The sequence below is a fragment of the Sorex fumeus genome, unplaced genomic scaffold (genome assembly GCF_029834395.1).
Source record: "Sorex fumeus unplaced genomic scaffold, SorFum_2.1 ptg000035l, whole genome shotgun sequence".
Classification (NCBI taxonomy): Eukaryota; Metazoa; Chordata; class Mammalia; order Eulipotyphla; family Soricidae; genus Sorex; species Sorex fumeus.
In genome coordinates this window covers 32,053,690-32,076,804 of record NW_026606092.1, presented here as the reverse complement: position 1 = coordinate 32,076,804, position 23,115 = coordinate 32,053,690, and the positions used below count along the sequence as shown (strand labels likewise).

Below are 23,115 nucleotides of genomic sequence, written 5' to 3'. Positions count from 1 at the left end.
TGAGTCATTGCATTTGAAACAACCAAATCGAAAGTGTTCGCTTTTAGATATCCTTTCCAAAATATTTGTGAATTCTTCATCTAGACAGTTCCCGAATCTGTCTTCCTGCCCTCCTGAAGGTACACTGGGTGAGATTCTGTTTCATGTCTTGATATTCTTCTGCCTCTGTTTGCATTTTCTCAGGATACCGGTCTCACGCGGTGCCCATCTCAGGATATGTTTCTCTGTCTCTGGGAAATAAATGCTTTGACATGACAGGATGAGAGTTGAGTGGTTCAGAGTCTGGGTTTTTCAACCGGCTCATTTGGTTTGCCACATCCTGGCTGCCTGTCTGGGCCAAGAGGCACAAGCTGCTTTTAGAAAGGGGACCCAGGGCCTGCCTCCCTGGGTGGGTGTGAAGGTGTGAATGAGGTGCTGAAGCCCAGGTGGTGACGGTTGGTTTTCTGAACTTTCCACCAGTCTCTTCCCCAGCCTCACCCTTGTTTCTGTGACTTGAAAGGAGACTCCTGAAAGTCCTTGTGTGGGATTTTTGTGAGGCAGGGCCTGGAACAGTGCACACAGGCTGTGGGGAACAGTGACATTATTCACTCCTGGCTGTGGAGGGGTTGCTGAGCACTGCTGTTGAAGGCATGTGGAGCCACCCCGCCTGCAACTTGGCCTTCACCAGGGCCCAGGCCCACAGGACTGGCCATGCCTGTCAGCGACTTCTCTGGAGTTGCGTCACAAATGGTGTCACTCACCCCCATCAATGCTGGTCTTGTTTCTGAGGTGAATTGATCTGTGTCTCTGAAGACTGACCTAAATTTGGATGCCCAGTGATTCCTCCTCTCATCTAACAAACAGGTTTGGGGCACATGTATCTAATAAACAGACACTGAAACCTGGGGTTGTTACTGAATTTGAGTTAGGGGTGGGGTGTCTCTTTGCTCGAAGGCCAGTTTCTCAAAAGATAAGGTGTGGGGACACTTGTCCTTCAGGTACTAGCAACCCGACGGTTTGGTAGATTTATGTCCTCAAAAGTCTACCTTGTTTGCAGGGTCACAAAAAGAGACACTTGGGTCAGAAAAATAGTAGAGGGGTTAAGATTCTTGCCATGCACATGACCGACCCTTGTTTGGATCGCCAAACACCATCAGGGGTGAACACAGAACCCAAAATGCACTCCTTTTTAGCATTTCCTAGGTGTGGCCCATTCCCTTCCCTCTGTCTCTCCCCAAAGATTAAAAGAGAAAAGGGATGTTTATAGAGAAATAGAATAGGAAAGCAGATTTTTAAACAGGGCTGCTTACAGACAGCTGAGTTACCAGGATGATCAATAAATTCACTCAGGGGCTGATTCCCTGAGGCACATTTCTGATAGAGCTGCAAATACAGATTTTTAGATCAGGGTTTCTGTGCCTTATCCTTTAGGAGAAAGTTAAAGTGGCCATTCTCGACATTACCAACTATTCCTAAGCTAACAGCTTTTCTCATTGCTAGTATTGAATTTAGCTACTAATTTCCCTGGGCTGGCTTCAGGATGACCTGGGACTTCTGGCACTCATTTTTTGTTGTTGTTGGTTTTTTGTTTTATATCTTTTTTAAAAAAAATTTATTTTATTGAATCACTGTGAGATATAGCTGCAAGCTTTCATGTTTGAGTTTCAGTCATACAATGATCAAGCACCCATCCCTCCACCAGTGCACATTCCCTACCACCAATATCCCCAGTATACCCCCCCCCCCTTTCCAACCTTCCCCCTGCCTCCATGGCAGACAATTTCCCCCATACTCTCTCTCTACTTTGGAGCATTATGGTTTGCAATACAGATACTGAGAGGTCATCACAATTGTTCCTTTATCTGCTTTCAGCATATGTCTCCCATCCTGACCGATCCCTCCAAGCATCATGGACTTAGTGATCCCTTCTCTATTTCAGCTGGACTAGCACTCCTTTTAACCATTCCCTGACTCACCTGCTGGCTTCTTTGGCACCAGATGCTCCTTCATCGTAGTTAGTCACTGGGTCAGGGTGGAGTAGCCATGGCCACAGACTTTTTTTCTCACTCCAGAGAGTGGGGATCCCTGCCACCAGTCTCCTAATATCTGCTGCCTTCTAGATGTGTCCACTTGCTCTCCCTCACCTTCCCCTGCTCTCCTGTTTAGCTTCTGCCTACAGTTTCCCTGGAGCGATAGCACAGTGGTTGGGCGTTTGCCTTGTGTGCAGCCAGCCAGGCTGAGTTGGGTTCGATTCCTCTGCCCCTCTCGGAGAGCCCGGCAAGCTACCGAGAGTATCTCGCCCACATGGCAAAGCCTGGCAAGCTACCCATGACGTATTCAATATGCCAAACAAGTCTCAAAATGGAGACGTTACTGGGCCCGCTCGAGCAAATCGATGAACAACAGAAGGACAGTACTACAGTGCAGTGCTGCTACTTCCCTGAACATTTTGGAGCCTGGACTCTCTTATTCCTCTCATCCCTAAGCCTTGCCCTTCGGGAATGCCTGGCATGTGGAATGTGCATAGCATTATGCATCTGACTGCACTAGTTAGACAAGGTTCATGCTTTCAGGAAGGCTCTGATTTTTTTTTTTTTTTTGGAAAGGCAGAATAATGAGAGTGGCAGACAGTAATACATTCTGGGAAGAAAAATGTCAAGAGATAATTAAAAAAAATTCCTGTCAAGTGTGAAGCTCTGGGTTCAATCTTTAGTAACACACACATACACACATGCGCGCACGTGCACTGCTTTGCATGAGAAGGTTGTGAAAAGCCTCTCTCAGGAAGTATTGTTTGAGTCCATGTGTGGTGTGGAAGAGAGGAGTTGCGGCAGACCTTGCAGGCAGAAAGCACACTGTATGCCAGGCCCTGAGACCTGAATGTGCGTTCCAGGTGCAGGAGAGAGGCTGTGGAGGCTGAAACAGTGAGCAGAGAGCAGTGCAGGAAGTGTTGGTGTGTGAGCAGCGGGCAGAGACCACCCTGCAGGTTGTGGGTCCCAGGGCAGAGTGGGGGCTGGGCTCCAAGAGCCGGTGGATTGGATAAACTTGTGAGTGAGCCTGGCCTCGGCTCCACCCTATCACCCCATCAATGCTGTCACCTCCACCTGGCAGGCTGGGAGAGGGTTGTCCCATTTCCTCAGTGAGAAGGGGTACACATAACGTTGCAAGGTAAAGAGTCAGGTTAGGACTTTGTGTGGTAGGTTGAGGGGGGGTTAGTGTTAGTTTGGGATTTCATGTTGCTGTTGCTGGCCAAGGGATGCTGCTTGCAAGACGTGCACACCATTTGAGGTCTCTTCCAGAAGCAGTGGGCATTCCCATCTTGATGCTGCAGTGATGACTAAGAGGACTGGGTGGTAAATACAGTGGGTGGCTCATTTGCTTTGCATGTGACTGACCTGGGTTCTATCCCTGTGTGGTCCTTGGAATGATCCCTGAGCGCAGAGCCAGGAGTAACCCTGAGCAATGCCAGGTCTAACCCAAAAATTTAAAAAAAAAAAAAGAAGTGACTGCTGAGCTCCAGGAAGGTTATTGCCCTGTGCTGCAGGTCTTGCTTACTGGAAGTCAGATGGGTCTTCATCCGTGTTTCATTCCATCCCCTGCGAGAACTGATGCAATATACTACACCAAATTCACTGGAGGTACAGACTTGAAATTGGGTTTTAAAAATGTGATTTGTTTCCTTCATCCTTTTTGCCTCTGTTGCTACAAAGAGGATCAAGGGACTATTTTGTTTTGTTTTGTTTGTGAGCTTGAATGATGGGGGAAACCACCATCACTGAAACAGAAATATTCTGTCTTTGGGGGGAAATACAAGGTTTCTGGAGTGAAACTGGCAAGGAGAAAAGAGCAGGATTGTGTGGCAGGTCCCCTTGGTGCCACGACTGGTGTGATAAAGAAAGGCTCTTTGCTCTTAAGAGCTTGAGATCTAAAAACAGGCTCCTTAGGAACTGGGGGCTTTTCCTTTTTTTTTTTTTTTTTTTTTTTTTTTAGTGAGACACCATGAGGTACAGTTGTAGACTTACAATTTTTGTGCTTGGGTTTCAATTATACAATGATCAAATACTCATCCCTCCACCAGTGCCCATTTCCCACCACCATGGATCCCAGTGTCCCTCCCAACCCCCATCCCCTCCACATCACATCCCGCCCCTGTGGCAGGGCATTCCCCTCTGTTCTCTCTCTCCTTGAGGCTGTTGTGGTTTGCAAAAGAGGCCTTGAGTGGCAATCATGTTTGGTCTATAGTCTACTTTCAGCATGCTTCTCCCATCCTGGGAGGATCCTCCCAACACCCTTTATATGGTGCTCCCTTCTCTAAGGAACTGGGGGCTTTTCTAGTGAGCCTGTAGTAGAGATTCAGCCTGTCAACCCTCGTGTCCACACTAGACCATGTTCCAATGCCCAGTAATGATTGGAAGTCTGGGGACAAGTGAAGTACTCGTCACCTTGAACCCACCTAGGGGAAGACTTCTGTCTGTGACCTGGAGCACATCACTGCTACTTTTCTAGACTGATTCCTTTCTTGCAAAGGAAGATCCAAACTCCCTCATAAGGCTGTTGAAAGGTGACATGTAACAAAGAAGAGTTTGCCAGCATGTAGTGTCACTCCCTGGGCCTGTGTGTAGCTGCATCTGTTAGCAGCCCGTGAATATCGTCCATGGAGCCCGATGTGGTTTATTTGTTTAAACACAGGGTGAGGAACCAGCTCACAGGTAACTGTTGTGAGTGTTTGCAGGGAAATGAGGCTCCAACAGGTACCAGTTAATAAAGTATTCTCTGGAGAAAGGCCAGTGAATGGGCTCTGCTCCAGAAAAGGTGGGCTTACCACAACTCCCGCCAACAAGGCTGGCCTCCCTGCCAGCCAGCAGGCAGCACATGTTCCCAGCTCTCCATGGTGCTGTGTGGCTCCTTGCTGGCTCCTGTCCTAGAGGTCCGATAGTGTCGCAGAGAGAAGTTGGCATTTCCAAAGCAAGAAATGAGATGTGCCACTGCACTGAGCAGGGAGCTCACTTAGTCCTTGAGATGGTCCCACTTGGCCCCTATTTCTGGGATGGAGGATCAGTGGAAACCCTGCACTCCAGCCACCTGTACCGCAGAAGCTGTGGGCCCTGCAATCAGGAAGGGGACCCTGGTGGCAGGGGCTTCACCTTGCAGAGTTTTAGTCCTTTTCCGTGAAAAGGGCTGAAATTATGGACTCCTCTTCCATGTGGCACATGGAGTACATGGTCTAAAAAGGTCATTCTGGATATTTACAGATTCTATAAAGCACTCTTTGTCCTCAGTAGGCCCTGATTGGTTTCCCCAGTGTTGCTGCCTCAAATGCTCTTTAAAATACCGAAGACAGGGGCTGGAGTGATAGCATAGTGGGTTGGGTTTTTGCTTGCACGCGGCTTACCCGGGTTTGATTCCCAGCATCCCATACGGTCCCCCGAGCACCGCCAGTAGTAATTTCTGAGTGCAAATCCAGGAGTAACCCTTGTGCCTCACTGGGTGTGACCCCCCCCAAAAAAAAAAATATATATATATGAGGCGGGCCAGAATAATGAGTAGCCACTTGCCTTGCACATGGCCAACCAGGGTTCAAAATCCAGCACCACATATATTCTTCCTGCCAGGAGTGATCCCTGAATATAGAGCCAGGAGGAAGCTCTGAGCACCACAGGGTGTGGTCTCAAAATCAAAAGTAAATAAAATAAAATACCCATGACAGGGTTGGAGTGATAGCACAGCATCAGGGCATTTGCCTTGCGCGCAGCCAGCCTGGCCGAGCCAGGTTCGATTCTTCCGCCCCTCTCGGAGAGCCTGGCAAGCTACCAAGAGTATGCAATATGCCAAACACAGTAACAAGAAGTCTCACAATGGAGACGTTACTGGGCCCGCTCGAGCAAATCGCTGAACACCAGGAGGACAGTGCTTGTTTGACAGTTTGGACTCATGACAGAAAACCCCCTGCATGTCAGGAATACTACTTACTTCCACATGCAAGTTATAGTCAAATTTCCTTCATACTTAAATTCAGGTGTGAATGAGTGAGTGGTCTGAGCATCAGAGCTGCTTTCCAATCAGTGACACTGTTTGGACCCTCCTGGGTCCTGGTTTGACTGTGACAGCTACAGTCTGAAGGGCACCTTTGTGCATTCAGGTGAATTATCGACCTCATGGCTTGAAGAATCCAGTTGAGCCAAGGTGGTAAAGATCGGTGACAGCTGTTTCTAGGTATCCTCTTACATGACACCACAGCAATGGGGGCCAGTGCCTTTGAGTCTGGAAAGCAAAGTTTATTGCACTGTATGTAATTTCAAAGAACATTTAGTGGCCTTGTGGTTGTAAAAGTCATGTAAATAAGTAAAATGGGAAACATATGGGCTATGAGGCCATCAGAAATCTGGCAGTTGCCAAGCACTTCACCTGAGCCGGCATTTTTTCTTTTTTCAGAAGGAGAGAAAGAACTTCATTTTCAACTCAAGCAGCTATTTGAGTCACTATTTCAAAGGAGTCCAAAGCAAGATAAGCGATACTGTCAATAAAGCACACCAGGGCCAAAATGATAACCCTCTATCTTTGTATGCTTGCAGTTCAGGGAGAATGATAAATAAAATAGGCCTTTCCCTAAACCCAGATAAGAAGAGTAAAAGAAGAAAAGGTAACACACACCTTCCCCAAACTCAGATAACGTTTTATTTCCCTCCTATACTCTTAAAAAAAAAGTCACATCTATTTTTCATTTTCGACACTGTGATTGACAGTACTGTGACCAGACCTGCATCTGCTTCTCTCTACCATTGTTCCAGTTCTTTAAATATAAATATGTTTTTGCGTATGCTTATTTTAAGATAAGGAACTTTTATATACGTCATTTAAAATCTATTTTTATTGTATTTTTTATGCTATTGAATATTTTAAATAATGATTTTTTTTATCCATGCAGTCAATAAATATTGAACTCCTGATAATAAAAGCAAGTGGTGATAGTCAGTGACAGCACAGACCTGTCCTTTGCCCTTCCCAGAGGTTCCAATAAAATGATTGATTCTTATGCGTGGATGAGTGTAATATAACTTAATTTTGTAGGGAAGGGGCAGGGGTGGTGTTTGAGCCCTTCTGACTGTGCTTAGGTCTTACTCCTGGCTCTGTGCACAGGGATCACTTCTGGTGGTGCTAAGGAGACCATATGTGAAATCAGGGATTGGCTGCATTGCAAGGCAAACACCTTAAACCCTCATAAATTACTCTGACCCCATAATAGTGCATATCTGGAGGAAGTAAACAATGACTAACACTGTTTTCTTTTGCAGTATAGATTTGAAAGTCTGTACATAATTAATATACTATAAGCTGATAGCTTTAAAATTAATTTTAAAATACATAGCTACCCAAAGTGACAGAGAGAGTAAAAGGGAATGTGCCTGCCACAGAGGCAGGGAGGTGCGATGGGGGAATGGAGTGGTGGTGGTGGTGGGGATATTGGGGACATTGGTGGTGGAGAATGGGCACTGGTGGAGGGATGGGTACGCGATCATTGTATAACTGAAACGTAAGCACAAAAGTTTGTAAGTCTGTAACTGTACCTCACGGTGATTCATTAAAAAAATAAATAAATAAAAGAAATTATCACCAAAAATAAATTAATAAATAAATCAACCAAAAAAATACATCGCTCATGTAATTTGACGTGATGCTGGTCAGTGAAAATGAAAGGGCTGGGTTAATGTTCCTTTGCACCTACTTCTTTCTGTCAGCTGGTTTTTCTCTGACTTTATTCATGTGCTGCCTCTCAGGGCAATCTTGACGAAGGGATTTTCACTAAGAGCAAACACAGATGTAAATTATTTCTAGCAGCACATTTCTAAGTCTTTGTTCATTGCCCAGTTGGTTCTATGCCATTGAATCATGGTGACTGTCCCCTAAACATAGTTTTCAATTATGGTTGTGCCCAGAATCTTAGACTTGTGGTTTCTGCAGATTCCCGTCAAAAGCCTTAGGAAGGGGCCTGCTGAACTTGATGGGACTATAGCCCCAGAACGATTTCTTTGCAAGTCCGTCTTAGGACAGAAGGGGCAGGGATAAAAGAGGCCTTAAGCACAGCCTTTCATGTTGAGTCTTCTTAGAAAGTCTTGATTGACTTTATTTTCTAGATATTCAGGGTTCACCTGATTATCATAAACATTACTTCCTCCAGCAGAGCCATCCCAGGTCTTCTGCCATTCTGTCTTCATGGAAGTATAGCTGGTAGTGATGTCTGCTTATTGGTCCTCCCCGAAGGATGGAGCACATCTACCATTTTATCACTAATGTCATGACTTCTTCAGAAGGTTAACTTATAGAAACAGTCAGACCACTTGTTGGAGATTTTGTTATTCTCTTTCATCAAGGGCTGGAGCTATAGCACAGCAGAAGGGCGTTTGCTTTGCACGCAGCTGGCCCGGCCGACCCGGGTTTGATTCCTCCGCTCCTTTCTGAGAGCCCCGCAAGCTACTGAGAGTATCTCGCCCGCACAGCAAAGCCTGGCAAGCTCTCTGTGACATATTCGGTATGCCAAACACAGTTACAACAAGTCTCACAATGGAGGCGTTACTGGGCCCGCTCAAGCAAATTGATGAATATCAGGAGGACAGTGGTATAGTGCATTCATCAAAAAGACTTCAGGCTTGATTAAAACTAAAGTCAGCTTGCCCCAGAAGATTTTTTAAGTCATTTCTGCTGATTCTCAGGGCTTACTCCTGGCTCTGTGCTCAGAGTTCACTCCTGTAGGTGCTTGAAGGGCCATTTTTGGTGCCAAGGATGGAACCTGAGTCAGCCACATGAAAGATAAGCACCATGACCTCTGTGCTATCTCTAGGACTCCAAATCCAGAGGGACATTTTAAATATTTTCAGTAACTTTTATCTCTTTCTTACCATCTCCAGTAAGTTTTAGGAACACAGAATTGCAGTAGTAATGTTGAGATAATATTTTTATTGCTGAGGCTTTGAAGCATGTACAAATTTTAGAAATCTGTGTGTAATTGAAAATTGTAAACCTGCTAAATTTACATTTTACTCTAATAACTATAAAATATAATAATTAGAAAACCGTTAAACTAGAATTTAGAGGAATACTTTTTGCTCTCATTTCTTAAAATCTTTAGAACTTGTTCTAAGGTTATGTAGTCTCATTAAGATAAAAGGATGATCATTATGGTTAAACCAAAAATACTCTAGTATTAGTTGAAAATCGCAGTAAAACCAATAGTTTTTGTAAAAACACGTGAGAAATGTTTTACCGTGTAGACAGGTACAATTTTTGTAATCTTATGTAAAAATATAGTTCAGTTATGTAGGGGTTGATCGATTGGTTTATTCATTTATGTAACGAGAGTCTCACAATGGAGACGTTACTGGGCCTGCTCGACCAAATCAGTGAACAACAGGAGGATAGAGCTATATAGTGCTATAGTAACATGCTGAGTTTTAACTTGTGCCAGGTACTGTGCTAATTGGTTAGAGTACAGAGATGGACATGGTGTCATCTTTGTCCTTGTGTGTAAAGTATTTCCTATCTTGCAGTGAACTTTTAAACGATGGTTTAGGAATCTTGAGTTGAAATGAACTTTTCCACCCTTTCATTTTGTGTGTGTAAACATCTCCACTCACGTGGAGTCCAAGGTGTTTGAGTGTGTGATAGATATAGTCCATTTTATGACAGAAGGTGTAGAAAGACAAATTGACTCATCTCTGCATGTGTGTGTGTTTGTGAGTATGAGTGTGTGTGTGTGTGTGTGTGTGTGTGTGTTGGAGTTGTTCACAGAGCAGTGGCATAAATGAGTCTTGAATTTAGTTAAAGTATTATTTAATGAAAACACATGGTCGGATATCCCAAGCTAATTCCAGAAAAGTGTGTTCAGAAGCAGCAAATGATTGCTTTTTGCTTTTTTGTTTGCATACTTTATTGATTTGCTATTCATTTACAATGTTATAAAGCTTGGGAAATTAAGCTTCACACCTCTCTCTAAAAGCCTTACTGCACCTGGCCTGGTTCTAGTGTCTGATCCTCTAGCCATTCCATTTAACCAGCTTCCCCTTCCCTTCTGGTCAAAATATTTTGTCTGAAGGCTGTTTTTGTTCTTTGCCAGTTTCTTTGCTATGGCTATCAGTATTTCTTAAATTAGTGAAAACATCTGTTAGTTGTCTTTTTCTTCTTGACTTACTCCATTTAGCATAATATTTAAGTTCAGTCCGTGTAGCTGTGAAAGGCATCGTTTCAACCTTTTAACATGTGGTGCTGGTACATACCACCAGCGGCTCACACTTGGATGTCTCTTGGCTTGTATGTTCCACCACAGATGATTCACACTTTGATGCCACAATGAGTAAACTACCACCAAATAGTTTATTAAATTGGCGGGTGGGGGGGGGGTGTGGAGAAGAACCCATCTAGTTAAAAGCTAAATTACTTATTGATATTTTCAAAATTTAAATACATATATTTATTGAAAGAAAGTCGAGTTTAATGAAGCTGCAAGATGGCAAGAAAAACAAATTGTACTACCAGTGTCAGCCTGTTTAATAGCTGCCTAGTATTCCGTTGAGTATACATAGGACAGCTTCTTTATCCAATTATCTGTTAATGGGCATTTTGGTTGGTCCCAATTCTGGCTATTGTGAATGCTGCTGTTAAGAACAGAGTGGTGCAAATCGCCTTACAAATTAGTATTTTTATGTTCTTGAGAAAAATGCCTACATGTGATATTGTTGTATAATATGATATTCCCATTTTTAGTTTCTTAAGGCATATCATTTTCCACAGAGACCAAATCAGTTCGCATTCCCACAGCCATCCCCTGAAGTTCCATATTCTGCACATCTTGACCAACACTTATTATTTCTGGTCTTAATCATCTAGGCCAATTTTCACCAATTCTCACAGATGTGAGATCGGAGCTCATTGTGGTTTTGATTTGTGTGGTTTTTTTTTTTTTTTCATGAGCCATCTATATATTTTCTTTGGAGAAGTATCTGTTTAAGTCTTTTGCCATTTCTGAAAGTTGTTTTTCTGTTTTGGGGGTGGGGGCTATATGTTTATGGATTTTTGACATCAACCTTTCGCTGGCGTATGATGATGAAAAAAATAATTATTTTCTCTGTGTAAAGCTTTTTTTGGTGTGTGCCTAGGATCAACTCCAGAGTCTCATACAAGGCATGCACTCTGCCAATGAGCTGCATCCCTAGCCTTTGTAAACTTTTTAAATTCAATTTTAATTTAATGTAGTCTTAATTAGGCTTTGATTTTTGCTGTTGTTTCCCTTGCCCTTTGAGTCTCCAAACATATTTTCAAGGTTGAAGTCTAGAAATATACCTCATTCTCTTTGTGTTTTATGGTTCATTTCTTTTATCTAAACCTTAGTCCATCTTTTTTTCAGTTACTTTTAAGTATGCTGTTACAATGATCTAGGTTTAGTTATTTATTTTGCATGTGAAAGTTCAGTTTCCCCAATGCTGTTTGTTGAAGAGGGGGCTTTTTTACCTCCATTGTTTGTTCTTGACCCTTAAGTTCCTATATAAGTGTGGGTTTACTTCCTTCTCTTCCATTTGTCATTGAGTTTTTTCTTTTTTGGTTTTGCTTTTCCTTTTTCAACTGAGACCACACCCAGAAGTGCACTCATTTTTGGATTTGTGAAGCTAGGTAATTTATTTTTAATGAGGTAAATTAGTTTACAAGAATGTAAATATTTATATTAAAGAGTAAAATCTTAGCACTTAGGGTAGGAGAGGTAAGGCCACTTCTGGTGATACTTGGCTTGGAAGTATGAGTCTGAATTTTGATGTTCAGTTCAGTGGTGTTTGAGCTTCACCAGGGCCATACTTGGTAATACTCAGGGAACCATGCAGTGTCAGGGTTTCAACTCTAGGTGTTGCGTATGCTAGGCATGTGCTCTACCATTTGTGCTGTTTTCCTACAGTGTGTGTGTATGTGTATGCATGTGCGTGTGTGTGTGTGTTCTAATACCATTCTGTCTTGATTGCTATTACTTTGTGATATAGTTTGAAGTCAGGAAGCATGATACCTTTATCTTTATTTTTCTTTTCTCTCAGAATTTCTTTGGCTCTTTGTTATCTTTTGTTTCCATGGATGTGTTAGAATTGTTTACTCCGTTTTCTTGAAAAGATAGTTATTGTATTGAATCCATAAATTGCTTTAGATGATAGGGCCGAATTATTATTAATATTTTTATGTTTTGGGGCCACACCTGGACGTGCTCCAGGCTTACTCCAGGCTCTGTGCTCAGGGATCACTCTTTGCATGCTCATGGGACCATATGTGGTATTGGGTCAAACCCGGGTTGGCCACAAGTATCCTATCTGCTGGACTATGACTCCAGCCCCAATAGGGTCTTGTAACTATTGATTCATTTTATGTAGAAATAGGATATCTTTCCATTTCTTTGCACTTTCTTCTTTGACACAGACTTAGAGTTTTCTGTATAGGTCTTTGGTCCTATACACTCTCAGCTCTCAGTTGTAAATGGACTGTTTTCCTAATCTCTTTTTTTTTTTGATTCATTGGTTCCATATAGAATACAACATATAATTTACATTTGCATATAGGACATAAAATTTGTGTACAAAGTACAGTCTGATTTTGTTTCTTGCTGCTATGTTGCACTCATCTGAATTTCTAGTAGTTTATTGAGGGAGTCTTATGGGCTTCCTGTATAAATGATAATATCGCTTTCTTGCCTAATTTCTCAAGCCAGGACTTCCAAAACTGTGTTTAACGGTAGTGGTGATGTTGGCATGTTTTTCTTTTTCCAGATTTGGGGAAATCTATCATTTTTTTACCATTGGGTGGGATATTAAATCTGGGTTTGTCATGCATCGTCTCTATTACAGTGCAGTAGGTTTATTTTTTTCTATTCCCAATTAATTATAGATTTTTTAAAAAATTTAATCACCATGAAATATTAAAGTTATTTGTGATTGCATTTCAGGCATGCAAGATTCAACACTAATCCCTTCACCAGTGTCCAATTCCCCCCACCAATGTCTCTCTGTGAGAGGCAACTCTTTTTTTTTTAACAAATAAACAATTTTTATTAAGAAAATTTTATTTAATTTTTAATTTTTTATTTCACAGTCCCTTCCTGGGTGGGGGAGAAGACCAACACGGCTTGGGGGATGAAGAGTGAGAGGCAACATTTTTAAAACAAGTTTTTGAATTGTGCTTTATAGTACTGTTACTGCTGGAGCAATAGCACAGCGGTAGGGCGTTCGCCTTACAAGCGGCCAACATGGCCGACCCGAGTTCGATTCCTCTGCCCCTCTCGGAGAGCCCGGCAAGCTACCGAGAGTATTCGATATGCCAGACACAGTAACAACAAAGTCTCCAATGGAGACGTTACTGGGCCCGCTCGAGCAAATCGACGATCAACGGGAGGGCCTTTACCTTTACCTTTACCTTTACTGATATAGTGTGGAATTTTTATATTAGTAATATTTTAACTCTATTGATGCTTTTCGGCACCTAGTGTTATGACAATATGATTGGGGTGGTTATTGCTTAGGGCCACACCCAGCGATGCTCATAACTTGTTTACTCCTGGCTCAGTGCCCAAAGATCACTTCTGGTGAACTTGGCAGACCATATGGGATGCTGGAGGTCAAACTGAGTTGGCTCCGTGCAAGGCAAGATACTACCTGCTGTACTATTGCTCCTACCCGGAAATAATGTGATTTTTATGTTTATTTTAGTTGGTGTTATAAATTCATTGATTTGCATATAATAAACCATCCTTTCATTGGTAGAATGAGCCATATACGTATAAATGCTTTCATAAATATTGATGTATACAAGTATGCTTATATACAGGTGTACATCTATAGTCAGGAACCAAAAGTAGGGAAATATTCACTCCCCACTGAGCTGTATCCCTCACAAAATAGTGGTTCTTAAGCAGTTTAATGAGGCACATAAGTGTCAGAGGTTCTGGAAGAAACTGTCTGGGTTTAAAACCTTGGTTTGTAATCGCCTAGGGAAAATTATTCTCTCTGCTTTGGTTTACTTATCTGTCAAATGGGCATTTAATATGGGCATGAATAACATGAATTATTCATAAAAAAAACATTAAGCTTTTTTCTTAGTGGAATTAAATTACTTAATCTATGTTAGGTGCTTAGGATGGTATTTGACCCAGAGAGATTTCAGTAAATGGTGGTGGTAGAGGAGTGCTGGTAGGAGAAGTAGTTATATAACACTTGATGGTGCACATCAGCATCCATTTCCATTGAATGGATGGATTCCTTAAATGCTACCATGTTATGGAATTATAAAGGGTCTATCTTTGGCAGGTTGAAAGAGCAAACAATAGTTGGTAACACTCATTTTTGGATTTGTGAAACTAGGTAATTTATTTTTAAAATTTTTTTAAAATCCTTTATATATTTATTTATTTTTACTTTTTGGGTCACACCCGGCGATGCACAGAGGTTACTCCTTGCTCTGTACTCAGGAATTACTCCTGCCGGTACTCAGGGGACCATATGGGATGCTGGGAATTGAACCCGGGTTGGCCGTGTGCAAGGCAAACGCCCTACCTGCTGTGCTCTCGCTCCAGCCCCATAGGTAATTTATTTTTAATGAGGCAAATTAATTTACAAGAGTGTAAATATTTATATTGAAGAGTAAAATCTTAGCACACCATGCCTATTACCTAAGTCCTTAATATACCCCAAATATAAGCCCCCAAATATATTTCTTCAGTCTGTCATCCTTCTTCATAATAATTCTCCTCAGTAGTGTGGTCAGAGTCTATGGGTTTGTTTTCATTGACATCTATTCTTTTGCTTTGTTTATATACCACATATATATATATATACAATTATCTGATACTTTTTTTCCTCCTCCTGACTTATTTTCCTTAGTGTCACCCCCTCTAGTTCTGCCTGTGTTTGTAACCATCTTTTTTACAGCTGCATAGTATTCTATCAGCTATATATGCCACAACTTCTTTACCTACTTCTCTGGTTGTAGGACATTTTGTTGTTTCTAGAGTTTGACTCCCTGATATCTAAGAACACAGGATTTGAATGGATAGAAGTTACACACTTTTTTTTTGGATATCTAGGAGTGGAATTTCTGGGTGATAGGTAGTACCATTATTAATTTCTTCATTAATCCTTAGGAAGAATTTCTGCATTCTACTCTGTTCAGGATATGCTGCACTAGTTACTTACACCAGTGACTGTTGGTTGGGTGCTTTGTTTGTAGTCTTGTTGCTTTTTAACATCATTGAAAAAAAGGTTATTTGCCCTCAAGACAACATCACCATGTTGCTCCTCTAGGAAGAAAAGCCAACCTTTCAGTATATTCCCCATCATATCTGGGGCAGTTAAATGTCTTCAGTGCCTCTGTGACTGGTCAAACAGGGTGTAGTTTCAGTGAGTGGCTTCACATAACTATTCTGCCTCACTACTCTCTCAGTGTCTCCACACAGATGCTCAGACATGGAAGATAGGGTAGGAGCACATGCCAAATTAAGTGGTTCTCAAATGGGGGCAATTTTGAGCTCCCCTTTCAATGACAGTGGCAATATTTGAAGACATTTTTGGTTGTCACAACGATTTCTACTTCATTTGAAAGTCCAGTGTTTCTTAAGCGTTTTCTCACTATGGACCCCTTTCAACCTTGTTTCCTTCCTGTGGCTCCCCACTGTCCTACCCTCCCCCGTAGTCTCCTGATATGGCCCTCATTGACATGATTTTTGCATGTGGCCCCTTTGGAATATCCTGAGGGTGCACGGGGTCATCAGGGGTGAGGGTGAGGTGGGGCATGTACCTCCTGGTTGAGAAATGGTGACCCAGTATTTAGAAACCAGGAGTGCTACTAACTACCCTATACAGAGGGACCTCCCTCAACAACAAATCGGTAGTGTTCAAGGTAAGAAACCATGAGTTGGGGCTGGAGCAATAGCACAGTGGGTAGGGCATTTGTCTTGCACGTGGTCGACCCCGGTTCGAATCCCAGCATCCCGTATGGTCCCCTGAGCACCGCCAGGAGTAATACCTGAGTGCAGAGCCAGGCTAACCCCTGAGCATCACTGGGTGTGACCCAAAAAGCAAAAACAGAAACCATGAATTGACCCAGACTGATGAGCTGGGACTTCTGTGTCTAGCTAACAGCAGCTGCTGTTATTGCTAATTTTTCACATGTTGTCTCCCTATTGGCTATGCAGGGTCCAGTTAAGGAGACAGGAGATGGGGGAGAGGGGTGCCTTTATGTGAGGATGGTTTTGAATTGCTGAATCCAGCCTCTTCTTAGTGATACTGTTATCAGCTTCTGTGAAGCAGCCTCTGGCAGTCTTTAGGAGTCTGGAGAACTGGAAGATGCCTTAGATCCAGCTTCAGAGCAGAGCTGGTGACTGGCTTCTACCGAGCTTGCGGCTAATGAGGAGCAGGGATGGACTGTGAGTCATCACTGACTGTGAGCTGGCAGCCGGGAGCTGGGGGGAACTCATGGTACTTTGGATAAGGTAGTGGAGCCAAAGGGGATTTTGTCAGTGGGTCTGAGAGCATTTTCCAGAGGAAGGCTTTATTAGTGATTTGGCTTTGGAATGTTTGTTATGGACCAGAGCTGCTGCTGCTGCTTTTCATGTACTTATTTTTTGGTTTGGTGTCCACACCTGGTGGTGCTTAGGACTCATTCCTGGCTCTGTACTCAGAGATCACTCTTGGTGGGCTCCGGGGACCATATGGGATGACAGGGATTGACACCGTGTTGGCTGTATGCAAGGCAGATGCCCTACCTGCTGAACCACTGCTTTCCCCCGCTTTATAACTTCTTTTTCAAGAAGGCAGCTGAGATGGAGAGCAAAGAGGACTCCAGCCTCGGAAGCTTGACTGCAGCAGACAACTATGATTCTGTAGAAAGAAGCCACCGAGCCGCACACTTGGATACTTTTGTCTACCTGGGCTTTAGACTTCTGGTATCAGGGAGCAGGGGAGTGAGTAGGCAGCCCAGAGTCAACTCCCTATTGTTGTGACGTATTATTTCTCTGTTCTCACTCTTCCCTCCTTCATGCTGGGACCCTTGGGCTTCTCTGTAAAACAAGGCCATACCTATGTTATGGAGAATGTGACAATACGACAGGATTTTTTACATATATGCGTATCATATAATAGGAATTCATACAAGTGCTAGTGGCCTTCTGCGCTCTTCTTATAGGAATAAAATATAAGCTTTATGAGCAGGAGAGATAGTATAGTGGGTAGGGTGCTTGCCTGTCAGTTGGCCAACCTGAGTTCTATCCCTGGCACCACATACAGTTCCTCTAACCCTGTCAGGAGCAGTCCCCGAGCACAGAGCTGGGAGTGAAGCATGTGGTATCTTCCGCCCGCCCCCCTCCACACACATTGTAGCACTGTCCTCTCATTGTTCATTGATTTGCTTGAGCGGGCACCAGTAACGTCTCCATTGTAAGACTTGTTGTTACTGTTCTTGGCATATCAAATACGTCACGTATAGCTTGCCAGGCTTTGCCATAATGGCGGGATATTCTCAGTAGCTTGCCGGGCTCTCCAAGAAGGGCGGAGGATTCAAACCCGGATTGTCAGCATGCAAACCAAACACCCTACCAGCCGTGCTATCGCTCAGCCTGCACTGCACCCCCAACACTTAATTAAAATGTTAACATAGGCCTCATCAGATATTTGTTAGAATGAATGAACAAACTGTTATAGGTTTTCATGTAGTGAATTAACTGGAAGTTCAAGGCAGGAGAAATGGTGGGAAGGGTGTGATTATGCCAAGCACATGGAACTAGAATTTCAGGAGAAAGATATGGGTTTGTTTCAGCTTAGAGTCTTAGTAACTCCAGCAATGCTATCCTAAACCCAGAAATTCCCATGCTCAGTACATGTGTCATATCTGTGTCTCTGTCCCGAAGAGGTTCTGTCTTGGCCTGGCATGATAGGGTCACTGAAGTGCCACCTAGCTGAGGCTGGTGGCTGTGCTCTAGGTCTGATGTGTGTTTCTTTTGTGCCACGTCAGAGTGCTTGCTCAGAGCAAGTTCCCTGTTTCCAGTAGCGTGGAAGGTGGCAGCCGCTTCCCTTTGTCTTGGCTCAGGATTTTTCTTGATCTTGCCACCCATGCTGTGCACTTTTTCCTCTTACCCTCTCCCTGGGGAGCCTGGACTTTAGCCACAGGACTCTCTGTCCTGTTGTTCTTCTGCCTTTCCCATGTGTACACGTCGGCGCATCTTTCTTTGATTATGAGTTTCCAGAGGAGAGGAGCTAAATTCATCTCTTTTCCTATGCGTGAATGCCTGGGGAATGAACTCAGTGAATGGCATGTGTGTTTGAGGGTAATGTGGCTGTATTTCGTTCAGAGAAAGTCCGCTACTCTGGAACAGTTGAGTACATAAGAAAGGGAATCAGCTGCCAAGGGTTAGCATCAAAAGAGTAAAATCCCAGATTCTAGAACAACGGCAGGCACATAGTAGTTGTTCACTAAGTAGTTCTTGATTGAATAAATCCGTTCTCTGTTTTAAGTATTTTTACTCATCTGATAATACGTCACCCTGCATTACACAGCATTTCTGGAAATCTGGAACTGTAGCTTTCATTAAGTATTCCCATATGCATCCACCAGAAATAAGACTTCACACAACAAATGGGACATATTAGAGTACACAACACTAGAAATAACACCGAACTTTATCCTGGAGTTATTTCAGGACCTCACAGCAGGTTGGGGCTCTCATTCTATCTATCACTAACCATTATGCTTTAAACTGGGGTGGGGGGCGGTAAAGGGAGGTGGGGTTTAATAATTTTAATTTGGTAAAATGCTGTCAAATAACAAGGCATTTTTCTCTGTCAGTTTTGTAGCTGGAAATGATTTTTCTCTTCATTGCCATTGCTAGATTAGATACATCATTACAAAACAGACTGATTTGTTTGCACTCTCTGGGTTTTTGAAGATAGCCTCTGTCATCTTTAAGATACTGTTAGGACAGGTCATTAATCAGCCTAGATCTTACAAGGCTTTATGGGGAGAGAGAGAGAGAGAGAGAGAGAGAGAGAGAGAGAGAGAGAGAGAGAGAGAGAGAACTAGACAAATATGCAGGCGCTGAAGAATATTTAAACTCTGTGTTATTTTCTTTTATAGATCTGAAGAAAACTCTTGCTGTGTTGTTGGATAACATCTTGCAACGCATTGGCAAGTTGGAGTCGAAGGTGGACAATCTGGTCATCAATGGCACAGGAACAAACGCAACCAACTCTACCACAGCTGTTCCCAGCTTGGTGGCACTTGAGAAAATTAATGTGGCAGGTAAGAATGGCAGTTCTCCGTCCTGCCATGATGTCAAGCCCTGCCTTGAAGTAGGAAATAATCAAGGAGCTCAATACTTCTTTTGGACATAAGGCAAATCCCATAAACTTGGTCTGGCTCCTGTAAGTCGAAATTTATTTTTGAATCACACATTTAAAGTCTCATCAGGACATGTACTATCTGGTGGTTTCTGTGACATATTGCACATAACGAGCTCCTGGAATTCGCTGTTAATGAGGAGATACACAGCGTGGGTCAGTGAAATATAGAGGTTTGCTGGGAGGCTCCTGTCAGTTTGAGCTCCTCCCTCCTCGCCATTTCCATCAATTTCACAAGTCTGTTAACATATGAGCGCGTCTCTCCTCCCTGTTGTTAAAGAAGAAAAATGTGCAGATCTAGGGAAATAAAAATTCTGAGAATGGCATTTAGGAAAGAAACAGCCTATGTTTGATCTTGACCTGATTCTGTAGCCACTCAAACTGACAACCTGCTGCTCCCATTGGGATGCATGTGTCTGACCCTTTCTTGAAACAGAAGGAAAGGCATAGGGATTAAAAACAAAGCCCAAATCTCATACAGCATATGTTGTCCACAACTCACTTGGACCTCGGGCTGGCCTCTGTGTCTGTGTGGTTGAGCCGGAGCTTCCTGTTATTAGAGTGACCACTCTTGTTTCCTATGGACCCAGGACAAAGCAAAGAATTGGAGGTTTAGGATTAGGAGTTTGGGCGAACAGTGATGAAGGAAAAGAAGTGTCTATGTTTCCCATCTCTGGCAGTCAAACTTAATGGATAAAATGAGTAGCTGGGCTATTTTTGGAATGTTCTTTTTCTGCAGGGTGGGCAGGGGGGATGTTGGGGAGGAGAATGAGTTTAAGGATTTGGGTTCAATAACCCCTGGCAGTGCTCAGGAGTTATTCCCAGCAGTGCTCATGGATCATCTGGTGACAGAGATCAAAGTTGGGCCTTCCATAAGCAAAGCTTGCATTCTGTGAGCTATCTCCCCAGCCCTTCACAATTTTAAGCATCAAGTTAGATACACTTTTAAGCTTGTTTCTCTTTACCTCTTTCTTATAAAAATTCACGGATTTAAAGGGAGAAATTCTTTTCTGTTCCGTCCTCCCAGTGTCAAAACATTTAATTGTTTCACATTATGTGAGCTGCAGTATTACCATATGTTCTTTGCCCTTTAACAAAATTGCAAAATATATTTCTAATAATTCAAAGTATCCAGCCAAACAAAGGTATTAAAAATAACTTTTAATTACAACACAGAGGCAGTGTCATCTAGGCCATAAATCCTGTCTTCCCTGCAGTTTCCAACAGCTTCTGTAATTAGACAAGAAAACCTCCCACTGTGTTGAGCTGCTTTTTAATAAATGGAACCCATGCCTCTCCAGTCTTCATTCCTCCAAGCCCAGTTGGAAATGGCTATGGCAAAGGTCCTGTCCGGTTTTGTTTTGCAGATTGCAGCTTTGGGTGGGGAATCACTGCCTACTACTGGTTCCATCCTGTAGGACTCCTGGTGGCCCCCTGCTATTATTCCCTCCCGTGAGAGAGGTTTCATGCCTCTGGATGCCCAATTTTTGTATCAGGTTTCCAGGGAAAGATTTCCTTGCCTAGACACCAAATTTCATGCTCCAAGATGGCTAGTAGACCTCCAGGAATTAAATAGGAGGGAGTTACTGGTTATTTCTTTCAGATGATATCCCACTCAGGTGTTGATACTAGTTTACTAGTTAACTGCTTAGCTGTGTAAACAGTTAACTGAGTTAACAGTTATCTGTTGAACACTGTCTCTGTTAACTGAGAGTAACTATCCTTTATATGTGCCTACAGTACTGTGATTTTTTTTTCTGAAGGGAACTCCTAATCAATCTGAAGGGACCCTTGGAGTCCCCTCCTTCTCATATTCAAGAATCTTATCAGCAATCCTCTGTGAAAGCCCCAGGATGTGGTACTACTCCGACCCTGTGATGGTAGGGCCACCAAGGCTATCTCAGCAGTGTTTGAGGGGCAGGACAATACATGGGTGTATGTTCAGAAGGCCCATGTGGTTCTGAGAATTGAACCCAGATGCCTTGCCTAACCGCTGTGTTACCTTCCCTGGCTGTACTATTTTTAATAATATTTAAAGGTCTAAAGCTTTTTATTTTAAATTTTGGGAAACAGGAGCAAAATTTTTTTGTTGTCATTTTTGGGCTATACCCTAGCAGTACTCAGGACTTACTCCTGCTCAGTACTCAGTAATCACTCCTGGCAGGACTTGGGGGAGCATCTGAAATGATGGAGATTGACTCAAGTCAGCACATGAAAGAAAAGTGCCTTATCTTCTATATTTTTACTTTGGTTCCTAGAATTATGCTTTTAATGGTTAACTTCATACTTTGCCTTATTTAATTTTATCTAGTAATCATCAATTGTAAAGTTATTTGTAATAACTTAAGTATTGACTGGGGCTGGAGCAATAGCATAGCCGGTAGGGCGTTTGCCTAGCACGAGGTGGATCAGGTTCAATTCCCAGCATCCCATATGGTCCCCGAAGCACCGCCCAGAGTAATTCCTGAGTGTAGATTCAGGAGTAACCACTGTGCATCGCTGGGTGTGACCCAAAAAGCGAAAGCAAAAAAAAAAAAATTAAATCCAGGTGCATATGCTGCCTGAGCCCATGTGCTGCTTGCGCCTATGTAGCTGAGCACGTGATGCCCGAGCACATGTGTCACCTGCTTCTCCCCTCTTGAGATGTGTACTTTCATGCTTTCGTGTCTAATGCTGGGATGTGTGTAAGGGCTCTCTCCTCCCCCGGAGAAGCTCATGTTCTCTCTTGCACCTCTCTCTCTCTCTCTCTCTCTCTCTCTCTCTCTCTCACACACACACACACACACGCACGCACATACATCGTCTTTAAATAAGATCCATTTACTTAAAAAAAATTTGTTTTTATGATTGGGTTTCAGGCATACAGTATTCCAGCACTGGTATCACTCTCATCACCAGTCTGCTACTGTGCCAGGCACCGTTTTAAAATAAATTTTGGGCACTGGTTTACAGTACTATTACTGATAGATTTTCATGCATAACACTTTACCTTTTTATCTTTCAGCAAGCCACCATCCCCGCCCCCTCCTCACCCCATCCCTCCACTATTGTGCGGTCTTTTCACTGTCTTATACAGCACCTCCACCCTGCCCCGCCCAAAACTTCCAAGGACGACCAATTCCTTGATTTGATTGCCTTTGGTCATTTGTTATTCCCCTACAATGTTAACTTCATTCTCACTCCTTTGCATTTTTCATGTGTGTGAGAGACACTCTGTAGCATCAAGATGTTTACTGGGAAATATAATTCACCTGAATTCAGCTACATAAGCTGGTTACTTCTAAGTGGGGGGAGACTGGAAGTCTTCTCATAGGAAGGTCAAGTTAGAATTATCTATTTTAATTTTTTGAGGTGCAGGGAATCAAATTCAGGTCACCTGCATACAAGGCATGCACTATGCCACCGAGCCACATCCCCAGCCCAGAAAGATCAACTGTGAAGGACTGAAGTATAGAAGCCTCATGTTGGATGTACAGCTTGATATGCCTTGTGACCCAGAGAAGAATAAAACAAAAGGGGCCAGAAGATAGCTCAATAGTGAGGACACATGCCTAGCATGGACTCTCCCTGAATTTGATTGCCAGTACCACATGTCCCCCTGAACATTGCCAGGGGCAACCCTAGAGGTCCCTGGGCACTTTTTAAATAGCCAAGGTAATTCTCCACATCAGCGGGTTCCAGCAGCATTGCATCCTGGGGCACTTCCACTGAACTGCTGGCCTGGTTGGCTGGAAGT

The 23,115-nt window shown here is 43.1% G+C and overlaps 1 protein-coding gene across 2 annotated transcripts in view; it reads left to right on the top strand.

Annotated features, from left to right (window-relative positions):
* The window catches only part of MGAT5 (alpha-1,6-mannosylglycoprotein 6-beta-N-acetylglucosaminyltransferase), a 318,860-nt gene that overhangs the window by 94,227 nt on the left and 201,518 nt on the right, over window positions 1-23,115 (top strand). For both annotated transcript variants that reach the window (XM_056117604.1, XM_056117605.1), the window contains exon 3: window positions 19,117-19,281. In XM_056117604.1, coding sequence (XP_055973579.1) covers window positions 19,117-19,281 — 165 coding nt within the window. The remainder of the gene's footprint in view (window positions 1-19,116; window positions 19,282-23,115) is intronic.